Source organism: Lissotriton helveticus, chromosome 12, assembly GCF_964261635.1.
Source record: "Lissotriton helveticus chromosome 12, aLisHel1.1, whole genome shotgun sequence".
In the NCBI taxonomy this organism is placed as follows: Eukaryota; Metazoa; Chordata; class Amphibia; order Caudata; family Salamandridae; genus Lissotriton; species Lissotriton helveticus.
In genome coordinates, this window is record NC_136073.1 from 53,295,956 (window position 1) to 53,322,633 (window position 26,678).

A 26,678-nucleotide genomic window follows, 5' to 3' on the forward strand; every position below is an offset into this window, starting at 1 on the left:
CTTTCAGTACTGTGCCTGACCTCAAGAGGACTTCTAGAATTCTTTCAGACCAGGGTTCCGCCCCCCTCATCCTCACCCCGGCACTACTCTGACAATCCCGGAGTACACATGACCTCTTTCCTGACAGCGGAGTCCGAGCATTATGTCCGACGCCCAGTGGAGCTGCTCTGTTCAGCTAATGAGGAGATCGGACTTGGTTCACCCCCTGACCATCACCTGCCCAGCCAGACCTTAGGCAGAGTTTCTCTCCTTCTCCCTGTCTCGCCCACCCTCCCCCTCATCGTATTTCTGCCGCTCTGCTTTTGCCTTGTCTCCTTTCTATCCACCTGTCTGACCAATACCCGTTGGAGCTTCCTTGAGAGCTATACGGGAGACTGGCCTTGGACTACCTCCCTGGCCGTCACCTACCCATTCGGTCTTTGGGCTGACTTTACCTCTGTCTCTTATTCAGTCTTCCCCCTCGTCCTCTCCCTTATCACTCCCCCACTCCCCAATCCCTCTCTACTGGTATCTCCTTATCTCCCGTTAATGTGTCTCATATATTTGATGTAACGTGTAATTGTTATTATTGTTGTAACTTTTCTGACCTTATGTAAAGCGCTCTGATACCTATGGGTCTAGCCAGCGCTATATAAAACTCTTTAAATAAATAAATAAACTATATAAGTCTATGGGCCAGATGTAGGTAATTCGTATTTACCGATTCATAAATACCGAATTTTACCGAATCGGTAAACATGAAGGTGTGAGATGTAGGTATTTTCAAAATTAGAAATACCGATTCGTTAATATTCGGTATTTACCGATTCGGTATTTCCTATTGATTCTTATGGGCTGTGATGCCCATAGGAATCAATGGGAAATACCGATTCGGTAATTACCGAATCGGTAAATACCGATTCCTGCAAGGGTGCAGGGGGTGTCACTTTGACACCGTCTAGCACCCCAAATACAGGCATGTGTGCCATGTGGCACACGGACATGCCCTAAGGGCATGTCTGTCTGTCACATGGCATAGGTGTGCATGCACACATGTGCATGCACACCTGGATTCGGTATTTTACCACCCAATTGGATTGGGTGGTAAAATACCGAATCTGTAAGGCCTGTGGCACTCTCAGGAGTGCCACCTACATTTGGATATACCGAATCGGTAAACATACCGATTCGGTATTTTACAGAATCGGTAAATTTACCGATTCGGTAAATCTGCCGATTCTGTAAAATATATGCCCCTACATCTGAAAACCCAAATACCGGTCAGTAACGGCCGAATTCGGCCGTTACCGACCGGTATTTGGGCTCCTACATCTGGCCCTTAATTCCCAACTACTATAACCATGTATCAATTTTGTGACTCTGTGGTCACACACAGACCTCTTCAGTGATTTGTAATAGCAAACGGAGGTTTCTTAATGTAAAACCAGTACGTTTCCCACAGATAGGTTTAACTTGCATAGAGTTTAATTTTTTATTTTATTTAGTGTGCTCTTTTAATAGCTTAAATATATATTTATATATTTACTAAAAAATTTTACTCTTTTTAGCCACATCTTCTCAGGGGCACGCCTTACAGTTTAAAGACCTGCTGTAACAAATTAATGTGCATAGTAACCACATCAGGTATGCAGGCAATGCAGAAGATCTGCATGTTTATTTATTAGTGAAGGTTAAGGTTAAGTTGGGGGGGATGAAATTTTTCCGTGAGAATGAGGCTGTGCTGTAAGCCCACATGGAAGATATCTGGCAGGACTTTAAGCCCCCCCCCCCCCCCGAGAGGATAAGTGGAAGTCTACCTCCACAGAAGGAGCAGGGTTGGGGTATTTGGATGCCCTCTTGCTGGCGGGTCAGTCGTTTTTTAGCACTTCTGCTATGAGCTTCCATTGGAGCAGGGGTGGGTATTTGAGCCTTTACCCCATGGTGGCTAGAGTTTAATGCATTTAAAAATTCTGTGGGATGGGTATGCCCCATGGAACTGGGCTGTTGGTTTCTGTTTCTGTCTGAGCGGAGCCAACGTTCTTGAGCCGCCGTGCAATGTCCAGTTGTATTAAAGGATCGGTAGCTTAGGGTTCACATGGCCAGCTTAAGAGGCATGGGGAATGTGCTCATGGAGAGGGCTTGGGGCTTGAGAGGGACACTTGATAGTTGGGGGGGCACAGACTTGGGCAGATCAAATTAAGAGTTTGATGCACTAGGAGACGCTTTGGGAGGAACTTTGAGCCCAGCATGCAAGGTCCATGTACTGCTCCGTAGGACTTCTTCTTTGGTCGTCCTCGATCAATCAGATTTTACAAGCAGTAATCCCACCCAGCTAGAAGCGTTGAGTGCCTCTGAGAAGTAATGTGCCTTTTGTAGTCCGCTATCTTTCAAACTGTACAATGTAACAAAGCAGCAACATACTGAACCTGCACCGACACCAGCTGAATAAACAGTTAACTGGTTAAGGCAATTGCTACAGTCAACTACATATCAGTCATTTGCCAGGCAATGTTGGTCAGTCTTCTGGTTTCACCAACCATATTCTCTCGTTCAAACTGACTAAATCTTGTTACTGACTGGACGTCTCCGGAAAACAGAATATGATTCCAGTGTCAAATGAAAGTGTGCCCTATACTTGCACCAATTATCAATAGCAAACCGCTGGTAAGCATCCTGGAACAAGTAGAATTTTTGGCAGTACAATCCAGATTTCTTGTGTTGGCTAATTAAGGAATCCATGTCTCCCTTTCTCTTCTAGTACTCGCCAGACTTGAACAAACTCTTCTGCCAGCTTGCCAAGACTTGCCCAGTTAAGATGACAGTCTGTGCCCCTCCTCCCCCAGGCGCCATTGTTCGGGCCACTGCTGTCTACAAGAAGTCCCAACATATAGCCGAAGTGGTGAAACGCTGCCCTCACCATGAACGAAGCGGAGATCCTAGTGATGGTAAGTAGATCGAAGTAGACTGCCAGTAATACTCTTCCCACACACATCCTTTCCTGACTTGATCTTTTACTGTACACCGATGCGCGCCCTTCTAACAGGATCCACCACCCGGTCCACTTGACATGTCCTATGCCCTGAGCAGCTTTCTCATGTGTCCCCAGGTAATGCACCCCCCAATCACCTGATCCGTGTGGAAGGGAATTACAAGGCAGAGTATAAAGTGGATGGGGCAACCCATCGCCACAGCGTGTGGGTGCCATACGAGACTCCGCAGGTAAGTGGTTTTTCCAAATGCACCGGCTACAGGGGTGAAATATTTTACTCTGCAGTTTGTGGTCCTTCTTGATTGTATGGTGTTTCTAGAATAGCTCCCCTAATTTGCTTTTTGTAAGTGTGGGATTTTTCACAGGATTTCATGGCCACGTGTTCTGCAAGATGATACTTTTGTACACATTTCCGCACCTGTTTTTCTGAACTGCCCATGGAAGTCTGCTTCATGCAAGATGTGCAACATATGTTGATTTGTGACTATTTTTACCTCCAGGTCGGGTCCGACTGTACCACAGTGCTGTACAATTATATGTGCAATAGCTCTTGCATGGGGGGCATGAACCGCCGACCAATCCTGACCATCATTACACTGGAGACCATTGAGTAAGTGTCCCTTGTTGTTGCAGATAAGGTATATTTTTAACTTGAGCGTGCTGTCTAGTATTTACCTTTCATGGGTAAGGCTCCTGTTCACACTCTTCTTTCTTCACAGTGGTCAGCTGTTGGGCCGATGCTGCTTCGAGGTGCGGGTCTGCGCTTGCCCTGGCCGAGACCGCAAGACTGAGGAGGAAAACTTTCACAATAAGAAGAAGCCATCGAAGAATGCAGTCACCACTGGGACCAAGCGCAGTATGTGAAGGGCTTTGGGGGTTCAAAGAAGCATGCGTGTAGACATGCAAAAACTGAGTGATAAGTGAAGGTTGTGGGGTTTCCTGTTTCGGCACAGCAGATTCTCCATGGAAAGTGTAGCCCTTCTTTTATCTTGGCTCTTATTGTTTTGGTCTGTCAACATATCTATTGGTTTTTCTTTCAGTCCTTCTTTCTATCAGTCTCTCAGCTTCTCTACTCTCACCCCTTCTTTTGGCCTCTGTCTTGCTCTTTCTCCCCTGCTTTCATCTTGTTTCTCTCTCCATTTGTCTCTTTACTCCTATCCCTCTTCCTTCCCCTCTTTCTCGCTTCCTTCTCCATTTGTTCACTTCCATTGCTCCCTTCTCTAGTTCACCTCTTCCACCCTTTTGCTCTCTCAGCTTGTATTCCTCTTTTCAGTAGTTTGAGGTGATTGTGGGATCAGAATGTCAATTCTTTATACCCTAGCACAGAGAAGATGACCTCTCCCTCTCCCCCGCCCTCCCATCCAGAAGCCAGGTTCCAGGTAAAGTCCTTGAGGATTTTTTTTAATCAAAAGCACAAGAGGGAAAAAGGCACAGAATACCTTCTGGGTGCTTATTTGTTTCGTAGGACCAGTCTCTTTTACGGTCTTTTCTTGTTTGCTTCACTAGACCGGATTAGTGAAGTTGGATCAGCACCTTCAGGCCTAACCTTGCTGATATCTAGTAGCTGGCAACTCGCAAACAAGCCAGTCAGAAGTAGCCAGGGCTGCAGTGAAGTATCGAGACACACTGGAAAGCGAGCAATGGAGACCGGAGTATAGAAAGAACCAAACCGGAGGAAAGACCTGCTAGAAGAGGTAGGTCATAAAGGAGCCATATTGGATCCCCCCTCCCTTTTTGTGGCCTCAACCTCCTTGACGGTATGGTTAATTCTCTGATCGGTTTTACAGAATGGCAGCCTGACCATAGTCACCATCTTGCCAGGACAGGAAGTGCCCCCTCCACAAACCGCTTCTGCAGGTGCAGTTTTTCCAACGTGTTCCTCCAACGCCATGTGCATATGTAGAATGACCAGTCCTTCCATTACTTGACAGTCCTGACTCCATAGGTGCACATTCATTCGTAATATGGTTTAACCTTGGCAAGAGTTACGTCCCAGGCAAGAACGAAGCAAGCGTGAGGGTCCCTGTCCTGAGTCAGCAGCTACTTTCAATGGAAAACATCAGGAGCCATACCTTTTATACAGGTTAGGTGTAGGGAAGTCCCGAAGACAGGACTGTCCCCTTGTAGAGCCAGAAAATTGAGATCTGCACCATATTAGCAGGATAAACACTGGCTGGGTAAAGTATTTTCTTTCACTTTGGGTACATGTTCTTTTTGTATGTGCCAGTCTAGTTTTTCTTGGCATGTGTTGGACACTCTGTGACACATATTCCTTAAGGAGTGACGCTACTCAGATGTATACCATGTTGAATTGACAAAGTTTTGCTACTTTTGCCTCTGTTCTCTTCTGTATGTCTTTCTTCGCTCTTTTCTTCTCACTTTCATGGTTGTCGCTGAAGAGGCTTGTTCTCATTGGTTTCAGTTTACCCATGGTCCATCCCAAGTTCCTTTTCTGGCCAGATGAATGTGGTATAAGTTTAACCCTGTGCTCCCATATGTGGGTCAGATTGTTTCTCCCTTGTCTGCATGCACAACCTTGGAAGAGTGTGGAAAGCAGGAGGGTTGGTTCGATTCCTGATTCATCGGGTCCCTGTACTTTCTGAGCACCTTATCCCAAGTTTTAGAAAAAGAGTAACTCTTCCTCCTGCAGAAGCAGTGTGATGCACTTGGACTGCAAGTTTGCTGCACAATGTGAGATCCCGGGGCCACATAAACTACGTACACTTCATCTGTTTGAGTCACTAGCTTCTGTGATGCACTCGCATAAAAAAATGAAGGAGTTTCTAAAGTTAAGCGATTCTAGTCACTCCTTTCTTAACCCCTTGGCTGCTGCCGTCGGCCAACGGTCTTCACGTGCACTACCTTGGTAGTGCTGTAAACGTCCGTTGGCCGACGGGGCCCCACCCGTTTTTCGAACGTTCAGCACTGGAGCTGAACGTTCAACACAGGCAAGGTGTTAAACTTCAGGTAACATGTAAATAAATGCTTGCCTATTTATTTAACATCTTTCTGAATGGTGGTGCTCCGTAAAGTATACACCAGCCCAGTGCTGCTTTTGAGCAGGGGGCTGCATGTAACGGTCAGGAGGGCTACATGTGGCCCCCGGGCCGTACTTGGGAGTATCACTGTGCTAAATGAACACAAGCAATACCCTGACACAAGAAGGCATAAGAAAGCAACCACTCTTATACTGAGAGTTTCTCTACTAAAGATTGAAATATTTAACCAAACTTGGATCTATCACTAATTGGTGCAAATAATTATGCAATATAATGGGGCCATGATATCACATTAAACCTTTTCAGTGGCTTCTTCCACGGCCCGTGAGACAGATCAGAGGGTCGTTAAGTTCAGAACTGGCTGCTGTTCTTTCTTTCATTACCAGGGCTTTACCATTGAGATTATGACTGCTGAAATGATGTTTGGATGAGAAGTCATTACAAATCTGAAAAAATCTATGTACAGATTGGCTTGCTTTGACTTGTCAGATAGCTTTAAATAGATTGAAGAGCGAACTGATGAAAGTGTATAAGTTGCCTAATGCTTTTGGCTTCACCTCTTTGACAGAGCGCTAGTGGTGAAAATATCTTGGAGGGCGGGAAACATTTCTCATGCCTTAAACACCATGATCAAGAAACAAATGACCGGTGTACACCCATTTTTTTCTGTGTTGACTGAAATGTCGACTTCCACGGGATTACATTTTTTTTTTTTGTAGAGTTTTATATAGCGCAAACTAGAACCGAATCAGTTATCAGAGCGCTTTACATAGTACCAGTTACGTTACATGAGGACACACTTTCATTTTAGGCACGGGGAGATTAAGTAATTTGCCCAGAATCACAGGGGTTTTTTTTGGCGTCGTTACCGAGACTCGAACCCAGATTCCGAGGTCGAGCGCCTTAGCCGTTAGGCCAACCCCTCTTGGATAAGAAATTTGCCATTAAGCACCAGCTCCTTTTAATTCAGTATTAAGTTTCATCCACTCTGTACCTGGGATATTGAAAATGCTTAACTCAAAGGGATGTCAAGTTTTACAGTAGTAAGCAATGACCTCATGGAAGCTTGACTGAGATTCTTGAACTCTTAAGACCCCCTCTCTGAATCAGTTGTCCTAATTCAACCCAGTAGCATCTCCCATTGTCTCCCACAATTAGTATCTAGCTTTTTAGCAAGCCGTCTTTTGAGGCCTGTACTTTAATTTGGTTTCTTTGCTCCACAGCCATCAAGGATACCACTTTGACTGAAACCGATGCAGAACATCCTAAGAGGAAGGCTACTGGGGAGGATGAGATCTATACGCTGCAGGTTTGCGTCTTGAAGTTTGTATATGTTGAGATTTTGAGTCATCTGAGGGAGAAGCTTTTGGTTAGTTAACACGTCTGCTGACTGTATCTGAAGAGTATTTGCGGTAATTTACTCTTGCATACAATAAGATCCTGTAAACAGTACCTTCTGTAGACTGGAGTCTTGAAGTGGGTCGCAGGATGTCTGAGAACAAACAAACTGATCCGGTGAGGGCGGATCCTATTTAAGGTTCACGCGGTAAAACCATTTTAAAACTATTGTTACAGGCGTGCATGTTTTCCCCTTACGACTTGGTTAAAACAAGCCGGGGTTTAAAGAGGTATTATTGTAACTTGAACCTGTATTCAATTTGTATACTTTGCCTTTTCCCTCTATCTGGTGTTTAGGCTGTCGAAAGCATATTGTTGCTTTGAGTTATTACCATTCATATTGACTTTGACCCTGAGTTTATTATGCTCGATGGTGCATCAGCCATCTTACATTCTGTGTGAACCCCATCTGGTTTATTAAAGCGGGTGCATGGCTGGGATACTAAACATTTCAAGACCAGTCAAGATTCAAGGCAATCCAGTAATCCATTGGTCTCCGAGCAAATTGCTAGGGCCATCAAAAGACACGGGACATGTTCTATTCTTGAGATCTATATACTACTGGGAGGGCCTAAGGAGTACAAAGGAGGGTAGAGAAGGAACTTCATTTTGTCTAGCGCCAACTGACGAAGGCATTGCGCTGAAATGCATTGTGCCTTGCAGCAAAGTAATTAAAGAAGCCCCAATGGTTCCCCGCTGTGTCCCCAGGGTTTCTTTTACGGAGGAATCGTTCTGAAGATATATATATATCATAGACAATTAAAGGACAAAGAATGTTACACTCCTATATCGAGAACAGAATACAACAGGAGCATTGTAACGTTCCACAAGATGTTAGATGACTGGCAAAAAGAGGGAATGCTATCAATGGACGAATACCTCTTTTTAAAATGTGATGCACCTATAGTACCAACGTTTTACCACCTACCAAAGGTGCACAAACATGCCAAAAGGCCTCCAGGGCGTCCAATAGTGTCCTCTATAGGAAGCCTGCTTGAAAACACTTCCAGATTTGTGGACTCCTATCTGTCTCCCTTTGTAAGAAACCTTCCTTCTTATTTGAAAGACACTCAAGACTTTTTAAATATCATGGACAATGTTACTTGGGATTCAGGAATGCTGTTGATCACACTGGATGTGGTTAACCTTTATACCTGTATTAATCACGAACAAGGTCTGTGTGCTGTTAAATGGTTTTTGGACACCAAACCGGAGCATTTTAATACCCACAGTGCAATGATATTGTCCATGATCAGGTTTTGCCTGTATAATAACATCTTCTTGTTTGACGGGACACTGTATAATCAAAAAAGAGGTACTTCCATGGGTTCGTGCTTCTCCCCCAGCTATGCGAATCTTTTCGTTGGATGGTGGGAGAAGCACGAAGCCTGGAACGACTCAAATCGGCAGTGGACGGATAAGATACTTATGTGGACGAGGTATATCGATGACCTCTTTATAATCTGGCAGGGAGACCGCCAATCAGCAGAAGAGTACATTTCCCAACTAAATACTAATACGCTTAATTTAAAGTTTACTAGTACCATCAGCATTGACTGTATTAATTATTTAGATCTGGAGGTATTTGTACACAATAACATCTTGCACACCAGATTGTACAGAAAGCCCACTGCAGGGAATGCAGTCTTGCATGCAAAATCATACCATCCAAGAAGCTTAATAAAAAATGTACCATATGGCGAATTTTTACGCCTTAAGAGAAATTGTTCTCTTACTCAAGACTATACTCTTGCTGCTGCTGAGGCAAAAAACAGATTTGAGGATAGGGGGTACAATAGGAATATCCTGTCCCAGGCCAGTGAAAAAGCCTCTATAGCTAACAGGAGGGATCTCCTAGTTCCTAAATTGAAAACTGAGGCACCTGATGAGATCCGTATGATTACGGAATTCAACACAAAATCAGGCGAAATAACGAACATTTTTCGTAAACACTGGCATTTACTAACTTCTGACAGAATCCTCAAGGGAAATCTGCCGCCAAAACCATTAATCACATACAAAAGATGTCCGTCTTTGGCGGATCATCTGGTCCACAGCCACTTTAAACCAGTGATCAAACCTGTCAAAATTTCTAAATCGGTGGGGTTCTTTCCTTGTTCGAAATGCAAGGCTTGTAAATTCAGTGAAAAAACATCTGAATACCCAAATCGCACAGGCGATAACAAACCCAATTTGAAAATAAAACAGCTGCTCAATTGCAACTCGGAGTATACGGTGTACTGTCTAACCTGTCCATGCAAACTACGATATATTGGTAATACCATCAAACCCGCGAAACTTAGGGTCCTTGAACATATGCGGGCCATTACCAATAATGACAAAGCATATCCGGTAGCCCGCCACTTTGCTTTACACCATCAGAGCAAGTGGGAAAAATTAAGCTACTATTGCATGGATCAGGTCCCCAAATCAGAACGGGGAGGCGATAGGGAAAAGGCCCTGCGCATCTTAGAATCAAAACACATCATTAATTTAAAAACGATAGCTCCTTGGGGTTTGAACAATAACGACGAACTTTGGGTTCACTTGTAATCACGAGGGGGTCAATAATGGGAAAGAAACCATAATCAAAGGATTAGAACTGAGTAACAGCTTTATTTCCCTTTTGACATCCAATGCCTTGTGTTTTTGGTTTGTATTGTTGATTTTGCACTGCTTAACTGAACGCCCATTCAGGGCGAAATAACATAAAGAGGATAACTTGGGAAAGAAATGGTTCAGAAACACCCAAAGTGTATCCCAATCTAAGTTACTGCATTAACTGAATGAATGTGAAAAAAGTATTGAATTATTTGAATAATGTTACTTGTTTTTAAACTGAGCACTATGCACTTTCACACTAATCACCATGATAAAGTAAGCAAAGCAATGCTATTTGCCCACTACAATATGGCGACTACAATGTATTTAAAAAAAGATGTCCTTCGTTTATGTTAATGAAGAGGGTAGACAACCAATGTCTTTAAAATGGTGATTTTTACTACACAGTAATGTTACACTGACGAAGCCTGTGAAGGCGAAACGCGTCTGTAAGGGGGGTTTGGTGATTAAAAATTCTGCAACTGGATACCAGCGTGCCGGCCTTTCTTTTTCGGAGACTTTATGGGATACGAAAAGTGTGCAGCAATATATATATATATATATATATATATATATATATATATATATATATATATATATATATATATATATATATATATATATATATATATATATATATATATAATATACATTCTTCTTGTGCACTCATGGTTTTGGATCAAACCTGTATTAAGTTCTCACAGCCAGTATCGTTTAGTAGACTTGCACTCAATGTGTTAGTTGTCTGTCCATATAGACCACGAATAGTCAGGCCTTTACGCCTTTCTGGCCAAAACCTTGAAACCCCCAAAAGAAAAACTCTGGTTATTTTATGCTATGGTGTCTGCACTGGGTTCAGATTGTAAATAAGTTTGAGTCTGTGGTCATAGGAGTTGCTCTTTGGCACCAGCCAGGAAGTCCCGGATGGCGAGAAAGCCAAAGAGGCATAAATGCATCAATTTGGATTTTGATGGAAAACTTAACCCAGAACCTCCTAACCGTACCCCACCGAAATACATATTTTTACATCAAATCTCCAGTCCTGTCAAGTTCAGTATGTGCAAGAATAAAGTTTTTGAGGCCGCATTAGCTTATTTTATTTCCCTGATCCAGTCCATGCTCCACAGTGTACTAAAGAGTCTGCTCAAGACCCTGCTGCTTCATAGACCAAGGAAGGTTACAGTGGAAGAAAGCTTACAAGGGGGAGGGGCACTGGCTGTGACTCTGAGTGTGATAATCTTTGAGTCTATCATTGACTAGTCCTGCATTTTTGAGTTATATTCCTAGATTACAAGTCCAGTTGATTCCTTTATGTTGATTTGTGTATCGCACTAATCTCCCAAGAGGGTATCCAGGTGCGTGGTCCCCAGGATGCTTGGAGGCAGCGGAGGACTACCTGAAGTAGTGTAGACCGCGTTTATACATCGTATTGCATGAGATGACAAGTACTTTTTCCAGGCCACCTTCTTAAAACTGGGTGAAATTAAACTGCCACGATGTAATGGGCCTACAAATGTTGTGGTATGTTTTAGATGATCAGTGAGTATATGAAATTGATTTGATGAGATTGACAGTAGAAGCTTTTGTACTGTAGGAAACAGCAAATATCTAAAAAGGGGACTGGCCGGTATGCTCCGGCTAGTGGTGCAACAAGCTATGTTTGCATGTTCCACAATTTTGCCCTCAATGTAATATGGAATTTAGAGACGCATTGTAGGTACTAGATTGTAATGTTAGCTTAGTGGTGAGGGGTTTCAGAGTGTGGGCTAATGCAGCTGTTTAACTCCCTCAACAGGTTTGCTGCAGAAACGTTTACAAAATTAATGGAGTGATGTACCTTTGTGCTTCATTATTGAAGCGCTAAAATTAAAAGAAAGTGCACAAAGAGACTCTAAAAAACGAATGAATTATCATTTTGATGAACTACTGCATTCAAAGTATGTTTGCTTTTACTGATTTGGAGAATATATAAAGAGAGAAAAAATGTCGATTGCTCAAATTGAGATAGGCTATCTGATCAGCTGAAACGCGTCTTTGAAAACCAGAACTGCTAATATGCTGCAATGAACAGTGCTGCTTGATCTATCCATCCTTGGGCCTTCTGTTTCTAGGTGCAATTAAATGGATGGACAATTACCTGTCCTGTGGCCGGCTTCCTTTCAAATGGGAGACTAGTGTTAGTTTAGATATATCTATCCAGTGTGATGACTGTCCGCACCTTCTGCTGATTGAACCTGTGATTTCAGACAGAATGTATTCAAGCCTTTTTGATTAGAGCATAATGGCTTTTTTAAGGGGTACTCCTTAAGTCTCTGCTCTCGCCTGTCTTGGGAAATCTACCATTCACTCCTCTTCTGGGTCTCTTCCGGGGGGGAGGGGAGGGGGGGTTTGCAGACGCTCATACATAGATGACACTGTATTTGGTAAGTTGTAGGCCAGATGGCAAAAAAGTATTATGCCATAGTAGGCTATCTTCAGGCTGTTAAAGCCTTGATGAATACGTTAAATTAATTCAAAACGCTGCTGCCAAGTGAGGCACTGCAGACTGGGTGTTGTAATTTGGCTTGCGTTATTGTTAGAATACATTTAAAATCTCTCCTTTTTAAAGAGCTGGTGGCTAAAAAGGTAGGTGCCCCACATGTCACTTAGCTATGTTAAAACCAAGTTCGTTCTTTTCTGTCCAAAGGTGAATCGAAGATAAAATAAGCCAAACTAATCTCTTGTTCCATGTTTGGGGAACTCCTTGCTCCTAAGAAGCAGTTTAAGAGCCTTGTTGTTTGATGGCATCCAAACCTCTGCTGAAAGGACATGGGCGCTGGAGATTATTTTAATAGGTTACTTAGTTATTGTTCTCCATTGTTCATAAACCAATTGTAAATGTGCTTGCAGGCAACTCCACTTTGATTGCTGTGATGCCATGTAAACTGGTTGATGACGAGTACTTGATGTAGGTAGCTGGCACTGTATGTATATGGTATCCCAACTAAATGGTAATACCGTTCACAGAGTCCAGGGGTTCCCCAAAACTGTACAGGGCTCAATGTAAAACCCAAAGTGCTCCATTAGTGGTACCGTGGGCGAGGAGCCTTGGGCCTAACACAGAGGAGTGCAAGACCTTTATTTCACAACATTGACCAATAAGGGACACACGACTAAAGAAGGAGATCCACACCAATTTTAGAAAAATATACCTTGTATTTTATTTTAAGACCAAGATCTTTGCAATTGGGTAAGTACGTTTTGTAAATAAAAGTACATTTTCACTTCAAAAAGGCGACACTTAAAAACTTTTCAGAACAGTAAATGTTATCCTATGGGGAAAACAATACTGTGGTTAAACAGATAAGTAACGCTATTACAATTCCAGTCTTCTGGACCAAAGATCTGCAAGGGTCAGGTGAGTACCAAAGTTGTGACACAGTGGCAGCCGGGTGCAAAAGTCAAAATCTGAGTTCGTCCCAAGGTGTTTTAATGGAGACTGGGGGTGCCTGAAGCCATGCTGCTTGCAGGTGAGTGTATCGGTTGCAGGGGCCAAGCTCTGGGGTTTAAGACCAGCACAAGGGGGGCTATTTTATCGTCGGGCACCCATTGCTGTTGAATGGAGATTCTTCTTTTGGCAAACCGGTTTCTGGCATTGCACCAGAGGTTCCACAAGGGAGACCAACGACAGAAGAGGTAGGGGGTCGTAGGGACACCGTCGGTTTAGCTCACCAAGGCCCAGGGGCTTTGTGTGCAGGAGTGCCTTTCGACGTTGGAGTCTTCCTACTGGAACCAGGTGCGATCAGGGGTATTCTATGGATTCACACTGCAAGTACTGCTGTGGAGATCAGCCAACGCTGGACTCTAGGTCAGGATCGTTTGGGCGACTTAACTGCGCAAATGAGCCACTCTGAATCATGCCGTGGATGTCGGTGGCAGTGATCAGGAGGCGCGGATCCGGGGTCCTTATGAGGTACCTCCTTCTGGACAGGTCCACTGTCCACAGAAGATCCGAGTCTTTTCGAAGGCAGCAGTCCTCCCAGGGTTTCAGAGGTTGCTGGCTGCAAGACAAGTCGCAGGTTCGCAGAAGCTGCAGACAGGCCGGCATGGCTGGAGCCAAGGTAGTCCTAGTCTTCAGACTTCTCTGCAAGGATGTCTTCTTTCTTCTTAGGTTATCTCAGATCTTATTTTTAGGTGTGAGGGAGCCACCTAAAAACTAAATTTAGGGGTGTTTTTTAGGGGAGTAGCAGGTAGGTACAACAGGCATCTTACGTGGGGTGACTGACTACACCCTATATTATGCTACCCTCCTGTGGGAGGGGGTGAGGGGTCTCCCCATCTTCAAGATGGCAGGGACTGAAAGTTGTGCGTCGCTTTGCCTCCCCCACCTTAGGGGTCGATTTGGTAGAGGTGGGCACACCCCGATCATTCTAAGTTGTCCTACCCAAAGTAGGGGTGTAAACCGGGAGCTGCCATCTACTGCTGGCAGCAGAGCCTGGGGCCTGCATTACAAGGGCGGCAGGTCTTTGAAGCTTCCACCCCCAAGCCCCCTCCCCCCTTCGAGCACCGGCCCACCATGGGGGAAGAGGTGACACACCTCTGCCCAGGATGTTCTTTGTTTCTGATCCCAGAGAGCAGGGGCTCTCCACCCGGGGTCCAGAACCATGCCTGGTTGTGGCTGGCTGCCTCCAGCTGGTCAGAGACCATTCCAAGGTTAGTAGGTTTTCAGGGGGTACTTCCGAGGTGTCCTCTGAGAACATGGTACATTAAATCTCATACTGGCATCAGTGTGGTTTTATTGAGACAAGTAGTTTGGTACTGAAGTCGTTGTGGTGCTGTGTAATAAGAGTTGTTGAGTTTCCAGCCCATGTACTTTCTATGGCTTCACTGGCACCTACAATATTAAGGAATGGACCCTAATATTGTAGGGGCATATATGCTCATGCAGATCTGTCCTCACCGGGGGTATAGTGCGCCTCGCCCTATGGCTATGAGGCCTGCTAGAGGAGTGACTCACCTATTTCATGCAGTGCTGGCTGGCATGGCACCCATGTAGGGTGCTATGTCGACTTCTTCCTGACTAGGGCATTCAAGCTGCTAGAGCAGGGGCATGGTCCCAGTGAGGGTGATCCCAGGAGACCCTCTTTAGCTCCCAGGCCCTAGGTACCCAGGTTTTGCAGCGTGAATCTTTCTGGATTCACTATGCTGTGCATTATTCCGCGGTCTTGTGGTTGGGTCCGGATTCGTAGTCTTTTCTTTGTTTTTTTTTTTTTTTTTTTTCTCTTTGCCCAGGTGGGCGTCGGCGTCACACCCCCTTTGGGTGTATTTCCGGTGACGTCGGCATGCTTCCTGCGGAAGCTCCCACTCTTGGGCGCCATCTTCAGATTCTTTTTTTCCGCGGTCGGGTCTGGATCGTTCCCGTTTGGGCTCCAGACATTTTTGGAGAAAGAAGAAAGAAAATACAGAAAAGACGAGGAGAAGTCATCTGAAGACTCCAGGGGACTTCACCGACGAAAGACAAGCAAAGATAAGGCGTTTTCCATCCAGATCTTCGACGACCGTCGACGAACACGCGACCAGAGAGGCCCTGGACGCTCGAGGATGGACAACACGCCGTTCAAGTTCTGCCGTAACTGCCACCACAAGTACGCGCAGAAGGACCAGCACCCGGTATGCAACCTTTGCCTACCGGTGGACCACGAAAGCGGAGACTGCAACGCCTGTTCCGCCTTCACCCCGAAGACCCTTCGTGTGAGAGAGAGGCAGAGGGTAGCACACGCCGCCCTGCAGGGGAAGGCCCCGACCCCGTCGCTCTACGAGCTGGGGATGTCCTCCGAGGAAGAAGACAACGCTGCCGCCGAAGACGACAGCTACACGGTCGTAGAGACCGATTACACGAAGACTTCTGACAAGGTAGGAGACTCTTCGGCCCCCAAGAACCCGAGAGACTCTGAGTCTCGAAAAATCGAGGGCAAGACCCCGAAAGCGCCGACGCCAAAAAAGGCGGCGTCCGCGACTACTCCCAGGCCCAGCGGATCCTCAGAGAAGGAGTCCCCGGCGCCGAGAGCTGCTGATCAGCAGAAGACGTCGAAAATCGTCCCCGAAAAGGATCGATCGACGAGGGAGAAAGACCCGAAACTGTCGACGACGACCAGAGACCCGATATCCGGTTCGACGTCGAAAACTTCGACTCCGAGAGGCACGGCGACGAGCCATCCGTCGAAGAGAGCGGCGGAACCATCCGACGCGGAACACGCGGCCGAGATGGAAAAGAAAAGAAGGCGCCTCGAGGCAGAAATGGAGAACTTCATGCAGCGGAAAAAAGATTTCGACGCAAGGATGAAGGCCTTCACGATCCCTCACAAGACCAAGCCACCAGTGCTGGAGGCGGTCGAGGAGGAAGAAGAAGAGGTCGCCGAAGTCACCGAGCAAGACCAGGACGTCGAGGTGTTCGACGACCAGGAGGAGTACGAGAATCCCCACGAGAGCTACAGCTATGGGGAGGAAGATGAGGGCAGGACAGACACAGAGTCGGCGCCCTATGACCTTCAGGAGGTAGATTACATCGATGTCGACACCGACAGCCCGGAGGAGGTGGTCGACACCTACCCCTCGAGGCCCTCGCCGCCGGACGACATCGGGGCCTACAACGCGGTGATACAATCTGCCGCAGCAGCTTTCAAGCTCAAGCTCGACGAAGAGAAGCAGAAAGCAGACTTCCTTCTGGAAACATTGCTCCCAACACAAACGAGGAGCCAGTTCCTCCCGATGCTCGAGAGCGTCTTGGCTCAGGGGAAGGAAGCTTTCAGGGAGCCCGCAACATGCAAGGCAGTAACTCCCAGAACTGAGAAGAAGTACAAGCATGCCGCAAAGGACCCGGCCTACATTCAGGGCACGGTCTCCGCAGACTCCATTATCACGGCCACAGCAAGGAGGAGGGCTAACGTACCCACTACCTCGGGCCCGCCACCGGATAAAGAGAGCAAAAGGATGGATCTGGTGGGCAGAAGGATCGAACGGAATGCCGCGACCCACTGGCGCATGGCTAATTCCAACGCCCTGGTAAACAGACACATGTACCAAATCATGGAGGGACTGGGGCAGTTGGTGAAGGACTTGCCCCAGGATGCCAAGCAGAAAGCCGAAAAGCTAATTGAAGAGGGGAAGAATGCTGCAAATTCTTGCCTTAAGACGGCCCTGGATGGGGCAGACACCGCCAGCAGGCTCATGATGATGGGCGTCACGGAAAGGAGACACGCCTGGCTCAGGATATCCGGTTTCAAACCGGAGGTGCAACACAGCATCCTGAACACACCATTCAACGGCAGTACGCTTTTCGGACAAACAGTTGATGAGCAACTCAGCCAACTTAAGAAGGATAACGAAACAGCAAGATCCATGGGAGCATTGCAGTTCAGAGGGAACAAGAGGGGCACCCCGTCACGGAGGCCCGGCGGAAGAGGCGGAAACCAGCCAGGGACATCACACCAGGCTTTCCAGCAAACGCACCAGGCAGACTCGCAGGGTCAGCAGGGCCATCAGAAACAGCCCTGGCAGTACCAACAAAGAGGCCAGTCCTTTCGAGGGAGAAATGGACGGGGACAAAATAGAAGAGGGGGCCAGCAGCCCACCTCCAAGTGACTTCAAAAAAATCCGTGTGCCCACCCACAAAAAAGATCCCAGGGGGCAGCACGTACAGATGGGTCAAGACAAACTAGACACCTACGACCACAGGACACCAGTGGGAGGAAGATTAAGATTCCACCTCCAGGAGTGGAGAGGAATCACATCAGACAAATGGATCCTCAACATTATCCAATTCGGATACTGCATAGAGTTGGAGGCGAGGCCAACAAACAGAAAACCAAGAAGAAAGCCGCTAGCAAGCAAGCAGCTGCAGTGCCTTCAGGAAGAAGCAAAAGAACTCCTGCAGAAGCAGGCCATAGAAAGGGTACCCTTCAAGGAAAGAAACACAGGAGTATACTCAACATACTTCCTGGTACCAAAAGTAGACGAGACAATGAGGCCCATTCTCGATTTACGGTTCGTGAACAAATTCATAAGAACGCAAAAATTCAAAATGACCTCCCTGCAAGAGGTGCTCCCACAGTTGCAGACCGGGGACTTCATGGTCACTATAGACCTCAAAGACGCATACCTGCACATCCCAATGAACAGGAAGCACAAGCACATGCTCAGGTTCACCGTCGGAGAAAGCCACTACCAGTTCACGACACTGGCCTTCGGTCTAAAATGGGCACCAAGAGTTTTCACAAAGTGCCTCGCAGCAGTCGCAGCGCACCTAAGAAGGCAGGGAATACATGTATACCCTTACCTGGACGACTGGCTGGTGAAAGCAAACTCATACCAGAAATGCAAGCTGCACGCACATACAGTGACCAGCACGCTCATAAACCTGGGGTTCTCCATCCATTGGAAGAAATCATCAATGGAGCCGGAACAAGTGAAGATCTTCCTGGGAGCACAGATCAACACCTTACAGGGCAAGGTGTTCCCCAGCGAGAAGAGGGCGAGGGCGCTGGTGAAGGAAACTCGCCTCTACCGGAAGGGACAAGCTCGGACAGTGAGGACGGCGAGCAAGATCATGGGGATGATGGCATCATGCATCCACCTGGTACCGAATGTACGACTCCACATGAGACCCATTCAAGAATGGCTACAGGAGCAATGGTCACAAGCTACAGGCAGTTGGGAGGATCTAGTGGTTGTAACGCACGCAGTGCAGAAGGAGATGACATGGTGGACCATGGAGAACATAGCAAGGGGAAAGCCTCTAACGCCCCCAACGCCAACAGTGACCATCACCACAGACGCATCCCTGAAGGGATGGGGCGCTCACATGGAGGAGCTCAAGGTGAGGGGACTGTGGACACCGACGGATGCCACAAAGCACATCAATTACTTAGAATTGAAGACAATCTTCCTTGCACTGAAGGCCTTTCAAACAAGACTGTACAAGCACAGGGTATTGATACAAACAGACAACACCACTGCGATGTTCTACATCAACAAGCAGGGGGGCACACAGTCCGCACCGCTTTCAACGCTGGCGCAGGAGATATGGAGATGGGCCATCCCTCTCAAGATAGACCTGCTAGCCATACACCTACCAGGGAAGGACAACATACAAGCCGATTGGCTCAGCAGGCAGACATCGGCATCCCACGAGTGGGAGCTCAATGCTCAGGAGACAAGATACCTGTTCGACAGGTGGGGGACACCATCGGTGGACCTGTTTGCCACACGCCAGAATGCAAAATGCCAAAACTTCGCATCCAGGCAGCCCGAGGAGGGGACACTGGGGAATGCCCTATGGATAGATTGGTCAAGGACATTTGCCTACGCCTTTCCCCCGATACCACTGATGCACAGAGTACTGAGCAAGTGCAGAGCGAGCAACATGACACTGATACTGGTCGCACCGCAGTGGGCGAGGCAGACCTGGTACTCGCAGATCATGGAGATGACACAGTGTGCACCCCACAGATTCAGCAGGAGGAAAGATCTACTGTCCATGCAGAACGGAGAGGTACTGCATCCAGAGCCAGAGAGCATGAGCCTAGTAGCGTGGCTCCTGAGGACATAGAGTTCGCACATTTGAGACTACCAGAAAGCACCCTGAGGGTACTTCGGGAGGCACGAAGGCCCAGCACTCGAAAGTGCTACGTTGCGAAATGGAAAAGATTCACAATATGGTGCAGACAGGAAAGACTCCACAATAAGATGAAGAGGGACTCCACAGTGCTAAGGTACCTGACGCACTTACTGGAGAAGAACCTTAGCTCATCCTCGTTAAGAGTTCACTTGGCAGCGATAGTAGCCTACACAAGGGGAGAAACGTGCAGGAGCTTCTTCACATCACAGGTGGTGAAGAGATTCCTAGAAGGAGCGAAAAGGATCGCACCACCCAAGCGGGTGCCGCCACCTGCATGGAACTTGAACACAGTCCTAACGGAACTCATGAAAGAGCCCTTTGAACCACTTCACAAGGCCTCCCTAAAGATGCTAACTATGAAAACAGCCTTCCTGGTTGCGATAACGTCCTTACGCAGAGTAAGCGAGCTTCAAGCGCTGACGCTACAAGAACCATACATACAAATACACAACGATAGAGTTGTGATGAGGACTGACCCACACTTCATGCCGAAGGTGGTATCCAATTTTCACATGAACCAGTCTATACAGATACCGAGTTTTTTCCAAAAACCCACAACCAGCGCAGAGAGAGCTCTGCACACCCTGGACGCCAGAAGGGCAGTCATGCACTACATTGAAAGGACAAAGGGGCACAGGAAAACGAAACAGTTTTTTGTGTCCTTCGCAAACAGCTTCATGGGCAAAGCAGTAACCAAAAGGACCATTGCACGATGGATCGCACAAACAATCCAACTCTGCCACAAACGGGCAGGACAGGAACTGGCTGAGGGGACACGTGCCCACTCCACCAGGAAGAAGGGCGCTACAATAGCCTTCCTGGCTAACACACCCATAGAGGACATATGCCTGGCGGCAACATGGGCTTCGGTGCACACGTTCACGAAGCACTACTGTGTGGACATACAAATGAACAAGGAAGCTCAAGTGGGACAGAAGGTGCTACAGCACATATTCAACACCCAACGCTCATCTTCCACCCAGCCGCCACAGAGATGAGAAACCGCTACAAAATCTATGCACAGCATAGTGAATCCAGAAAGATTCACGCTGCAAAACGAATAGTTTTCTTACCTGTCGGTGTAGTTTTGCAGCTTGAAGATCTTTCTGGATTCACTAGCGAACCCACCCACCTCCGCCAGAAAGATGAGGCTGGAGAGAGAAGAGGTGGTTAACTAAAGAATAGACTTTGAAAATACAAAGCGGTAAATACAAACTAAGAAGAACATTGCCATTACTTCGGAAACGAAAGAAACACGGAAAAAAAGAACCCGAAGATGGCGCCCAAGAGTGGGAGCTTCCGCAGGAAGCATGCCGACGTCACCGGAAATACACCCAAAGGGGGTGTGACGCCGACGCCCACCTGGGCAAAGAGAAAAAAAAAAAAAAAAAAAACAAAGAAAAGACTACGAATCCGGACCCAACCACAAGACCGCGGAATAATGCACAGCATAGTGAATCCAGAAAGATCTTCAAGCTGCAAAACTACACCGACAGGTAAGAAAACTATTCGATACTGTTTACTAGGGACTTACTGGAGACTGATGTACCGATTGTGGATATGTTTTGAAAGAGAAGCACTGGCACAGGGGACCTAGTTGGCAGGAACCATGTGCACTACACTTGAAACCTCATTAAATTCATGCAAAAAGAGGGGGGTAACCATGCAAAAAGAGGCGCTGTCCCACACTTGATATAAGGTAACAAATTGTCCTTACAAGCAGTCATGGCTCTTGGGTCCAGGAGTTCAGGGCTAGCCCGTTCAAGGTGGTTTGCAGGTTGAAACCAGTATAGTCGAACTAGTCCTTCTCAGGTGCATACCAGAATGATTGCTGTACAGCCAGTGCTGTTACTTTTCTTTAAAATTTGCTCTTAAATATTCACCTTTGAATAAAGGAACAGTTGAAATTAGGATCTGTTCTGAAAACTAAGTGGCTAATTAACTCTGAGAAATGTTTAATATATTGCTGTAGCACAAAAGGTCACTTCTACCTGTAATTTGCATGGTGCTATGTTACTCTGAGCAGGTGCCGCATTCTTTCAGCTGTACTCTGATTGTAGTGTGTGTGAAGCCCTCTGACTAAGGGTCTTTTGAAAATCACTACACTTGATTTACAGTCCAGGCATACAGCGTACCTGGGAAAACCACGGTACCTGGGAAAACCCCACCCTTCTTCAAGCGCCTTGAGACCCTCTGGGTATGTAGTGCGCTGTATAAATTAATTGAATTGAATTGAAATTGAAAAGATAGCTCAGTAGGGTTTGCTTTCTTGACTGGTATAGAAGTCATATGTAGTTCAAAAAGTAGTGTAAGAATTTCTTTGGTAAGGCGGATGTTTTGGACTTTGTGATTACGGTTTTGTCCACTAGCGGCTTTGATCACTAACGCACCAATATCAATCCTGGCTGATCAAGGTTGGAACATTCTTTAAATGCAGGCCGCTACTGTCCTTGGTTGCTTTTGGGCAAGATGGATAGGTGGTGATAATAGAATTTTCTTTTCCCAAATGTTGTAAGAAAGTTCCTAGTTGTAGACTATTGCTTTCTGGACTTTAAGTAAATGCACCATGGATGTCGGATTTTTTTTCCTCTTCCTCCTCATCTTGAAGCGCAGCAGTGTGATTTGACTGGTACTAGCTCAAAGCTAACAAGGCGACGGGAGGTGTCTCTGATTGGAATTATCACACAAAATACAGCGTGAGAGGTCGCTGGTGACGAAGCAGGCCAAAATACGTTGTGGGTGAGACAACCTCTTGAATATCTTTTTATGACCCTACCCTACTTCATCTAAATTTTCATAGTGGATAACACAAGTATGTTGTGTGATACTTGTGTATATATAGAAGTAGGACATAGTTGAGTATATACCTCTTCTCTCCTGTGGGGGTTGGGTGTTTGATTAAAAACATGTTATATGTGTAATAAGACGGTCCCAACAGCACACTACTCACCTGCACAGCATCAATATTGCTGCAAGGCCTAATTTTTCTACTGTAGCTGGACCCTACTTTTGTTCCGCGTCCTCCACTGGCTCTAGTAGTGGTAAGTGGAAGGATGGTCCTGGTTGGGATACTAGTCTTCCTTCCGCTGGGAGGGTCGGTGTTGGCGATTAACTGGTAGACTCTTGGCAAGTAAAACTGGCATCATACGGCTCTGATATCCTGCACCCTGTATCTTATGAAGGAAGCTGCGGCAGTTGGTTTGTGACTTATTTGCAGAATGTGACAAGTATTAACTTTACATTTATTTATTTATTTTGAGAGTTTTATATAGCGCGAACAAGATCTTTGCAGATAACAGAGCGCTTTACAAAGGCAGGTGGAGGGCAGGGGAACAAGGGGGCATAGTGGGGAGGTAGCTCAACATGATCATGTACATAGCACCAATATAGTATATAACAAAGTACCAATATAACGTATAGTGCAGGTATGAGGTAGCAGGCATAGTTGGAGCGTAAGTCATCACCAGGTTCATGTACATAGCACCAGTATAGTATATAACATAGTACCCATATAACGTATAGTACAGGTATGAGGTAGCAGGCATAGTTGGAGCGTAAGTCATCAACATGTTCATGTACATAGCACCAATATAGTATATAACATAGTACTCATATAACGTATAGTACAGGTACGAGGTAGCAGGCAAAATTGGAGCGTCGGCCATCCACTCGCTGTAAATAAACACGTGCATAGGAATATATAGGCAATATCATAGCGCCAGACTGGTAATACTGTTCTTAATGTAAAACACGCGAAATTGTTCAAGTGTATTTAGCCATAAGGATACTTTTAACTTCTTTCTTAAAAAGAAGGGAGGAAGAGATGAGTCTTGTTTCAGGAGGAAGTGCGTTCCAGATCCTGGGCGCCATACCAGAGAAGGAGCGTTTGTAGGTTTTTTCCTTCCGGAATCTTCGCGGTTTCAGCAGAAGATTGTTCGTGCTCCTGGTGGTTCTGGACCCACCTGAGATTGTCAACTTATGAGTGAGGTAGCTGGGTGATTTCAAGTGTATAGCCTTGTGCGTCATGCAGGCAATTTTCAGCTGAATTCTGGCTTCCAGAGGCAGCCAGTTCAAGGCTTTGAAGTCAGAAGTCATTGGAGCATATTTAAAATGTAGGCAGCCAGCTGCTTAAAATAGAGCGTTATCATGACCCATTTGCATTGGCAGGCTGAGATCCAGTGGTTTGGGCTGCAAAGGAGGTATATTCAAGGCACAATCCTTACCCTGGAAACTTCTTCTGTGGTCATTAAGTACATTAGCTGAGGTTGCAAGAGAAATGGTGTCGTCCACAGGAGTATCTCTCTAGAATGGAGTTTCAGTAACTAACACATTTTGGTAAACTTTTAACGAGGTTGCCTGCAATTCCTGAAACAACTATGTAGCTTGCTCTCTTATGAAAGAAAGGTTCTTTTTATTGTGGCGGTGGGGTGCATGGATTTTAACACCATGGAAAAAAGAATTCCGATTTTTGAGAATGCCATATCGTCCTGTTGATGTGATTACTCATGGGATTGGAAAGAGGAGCCCTTTAAATTCTCATCAGCCGGACAGCGTGCATCTCCTAAGAGCAGGCACCTTGGGGGTACTTTCTGAGAGAACATGAAGGGCTGAACACCTGCAGCAAATTGCTCTAGACCAGCGGTTCTTAAACCTTTTGATTTTTGGGCTCCCCCACTGTTTCTCGCCCCCTCATTATTGGAAGCCGGGGTCCCCCTGCTTAATCGATTTCTAGGATTTGAAACTCCAAACAATACCCAAAAATACAGAAACCAGTATATGCCAAAGAAAAGCTCTAATATGAAAATATTATGTTTATTTCTCAATCCAATCAAAGTTTACACATTTTCAATTTTGCTCCTTTATTTGTAAAAACGTTATTAATTTTAATGTTTTAATTTATTATCTAACTTTGTAAAACGGTTACAGAACCCCAGGGCTCTCGGATCACAGGTTAAACACCAATGCTGTAGACTTTATTAGGCACTGACCAAAAGTCTGCAGGTGGTGCAAATGTGTCTATATTTGGTGTATCATTTTATAATTTATTTCTTGCTTCTTTTTCCCCCCTCTCTTTAAAAAAAAAAAAAAAAAAGATGCTGAGATGCCACAGCAAAAGTCACACGTTGTGCTTCGTTGTAAATGATAGTTAAGGCAGTGTAAATGCTGCTATCTGAGCACTGCCGCTTTGAAATAATAAAGTTGGGCAGTAGATGGGTAGTTGCCACCTTGTTTGTAAGTAACGTTTGTGAAATGTTTGACATCTTGGGGTTTTGTTACAGTTGTCCTGTTTAGATCAGTTATTTGAATTGGAGTTCATGTAATCTTCAGATATTGTTCTTGTGCAGTTAGGCTTGACAGTTTAGCCCTTAAGCTGAAACACCTGATTAAATTGAATAACTGTAATTCTAGAGATTCGTTATTGCGAGCTCCCACTCCTTGACCTTACAGGCGTTAGCTTAGTGGTTTCGTAGTCGAATGGATCATGCAGTCTTCTCAGTTCATCGCTTAGACCTTCCAGTTCAATTTTTTCTCTAAATAGATTTACTAAGCTTATTTAACATGGCCTTAATTTGGTTGAAAAAAGTAGACTAGTTGATAAGCAGTCTTGATCAAAATAAGTTCTTACAGAATAAGAGGCCTTGGTTGGAATAAGTGTTCGGTAGTTTTGGTATTCTTAATTTGACTTTGTGGTCTCATTGGAATTGGTGGTTTGGGTCAGTTGGAGTAATTTAGCTCTTAAAAATCAATCATTTTTGGTTCGAGTATGTGGTTGGTGTGATTAATCTCTTTAGAATTAGACGTTTGTATTTAGAATACTAGAATTTGTGTTTTCTTTTTTCTTAATCTCCTTTAAATGAGTCAATTTGGTGACGGGTGGCTTACATAGAATAAAGGGTATTTACCGGAGTAATCGAGGTGGAGGGTTCACTGAGATATCTTGATCAGAGTGTTCTTCTGCACCAACAGATCCGCGGCCGTGAGCGGTACGAGTGGTTGAAGAATCTCAATGATGCGTTGGAGTTGAAGGACATGATTCCGCAGAGCGACCAGGAGAAGATCAAACAGAAGTGAGTTTTCCATGGAAGACACTGTGCTGCAGACAATAACATAACGTGTATTTGTAAAGCGCACGTTCACCCAGAAGGGTATCTTGGTGCCGACACTAGATGTTGAGCTGCACACAACCAACACAGGGTATCTGCGGTGGTTGCCCTCATCGATCTCCTCTGATCACTTATGTCTTCTTGACTCATCCCTCTCGTTTCCACTATCTCTGCCTTTGTTCCACCCTTCTTGCATTTTCACCTTTCTAGCTTACATAATGTAACTTTTGAATTATTTTACTTTTGTTTTGCACAGGTTCCAGAAACCTCGAAAGGAGCGTGAGAACCCTGCCCCCAAAAATGGCAAAAAGCTGCTAGTTAAGGATGAGACTCAGGACTCGGACTAAAGCTCGCTGACCTAGAACTACAAAGGTCGCAGTGCTCCGTCTTCCTTCGCTAGTGCTTGTCTGCTGTCCCTAATGCCTCAGGACTTCTCCCCAGGCTCGTCCCTTCAAGCCTGCTGTCCGCAAGTGGTGTTTCCCTCTCCCAGGTGGGGTGAACTAGGACCAGTTCTACTCTCCACAGGATTAATTGAGTAGAGCCATATGGCCGAAGCTAAAATTCACTGCCATTTATATCACTTTTTTTTCTGAAATTTAACTTTTGTACATTTTTTTAAATAAACAATGCCAGAAAACCTGTCTCGGTGACTGTTTTATGTTGTAGTGGTCTCAAGTAATTTCTAAACTTGGTTAGAAGACCCCTGTAGACTTCAATCGGGCCTATCTCTTAATTACTCATTTTGAAGCACCAGTCTCTTGTAGCAACCTATGCCTTGTGTCAGCCTGCCTTCTAATGGGTGTACCCAAAACATATAGGTTTTCTCAGAAGTAGAAACTATTTGCTTTTACCCCCTGTTTCTTCAGAGGCCTGTTCAGGAGGGTCCTTTTCTTTCATTAGAGATTCGATATGTAACTTCACAGCTTGTGCTTTCAACCCTAGTATTCTTTGGA

At 45.6% G+C, this 26,678-nt stretch overlaps 1 protein-coding gene across 1 annotated transcript in view; it reads left to right on the forward strand.

Moving 5' to 3' along the window:
* The window catches only part of LOC144799599 (cellular tumor antigen p53-like), a 60,938-nt gene extending 34,572 nt beyond the window's left edge, over nucleotides 1-26,366 (forward strand). Inside the window, 7 exon segments of the mRNA XM_078670996.1 lie at nucleotides 2,738-2,924; nucleotides 3,086-3,198; nucleotides 3,469-3,578; nucleotides 3,688-3,824; nucleotides 7,191-7,276; nucleotides 25,589-25,689; nucleotides 25,982-26,366. Of these exon segments, the coding sequence (XP_078527122.1) occupies nucleotides 2,738-2,924; nucleotides 3,086-3,198; nucleotides 3,469-3,578; nucleotides 3,688-3,824; nucleotides 7,191-7,276; nucleotides 25,589-25,689; nucleotides 25,982-26,072 (825 nt within the window). The 3' untranslated portion in view covers nucleotides 26,073-26,366.
* Nucleotides 26,367-26,678: the final 312 nt, after the last annotated feature.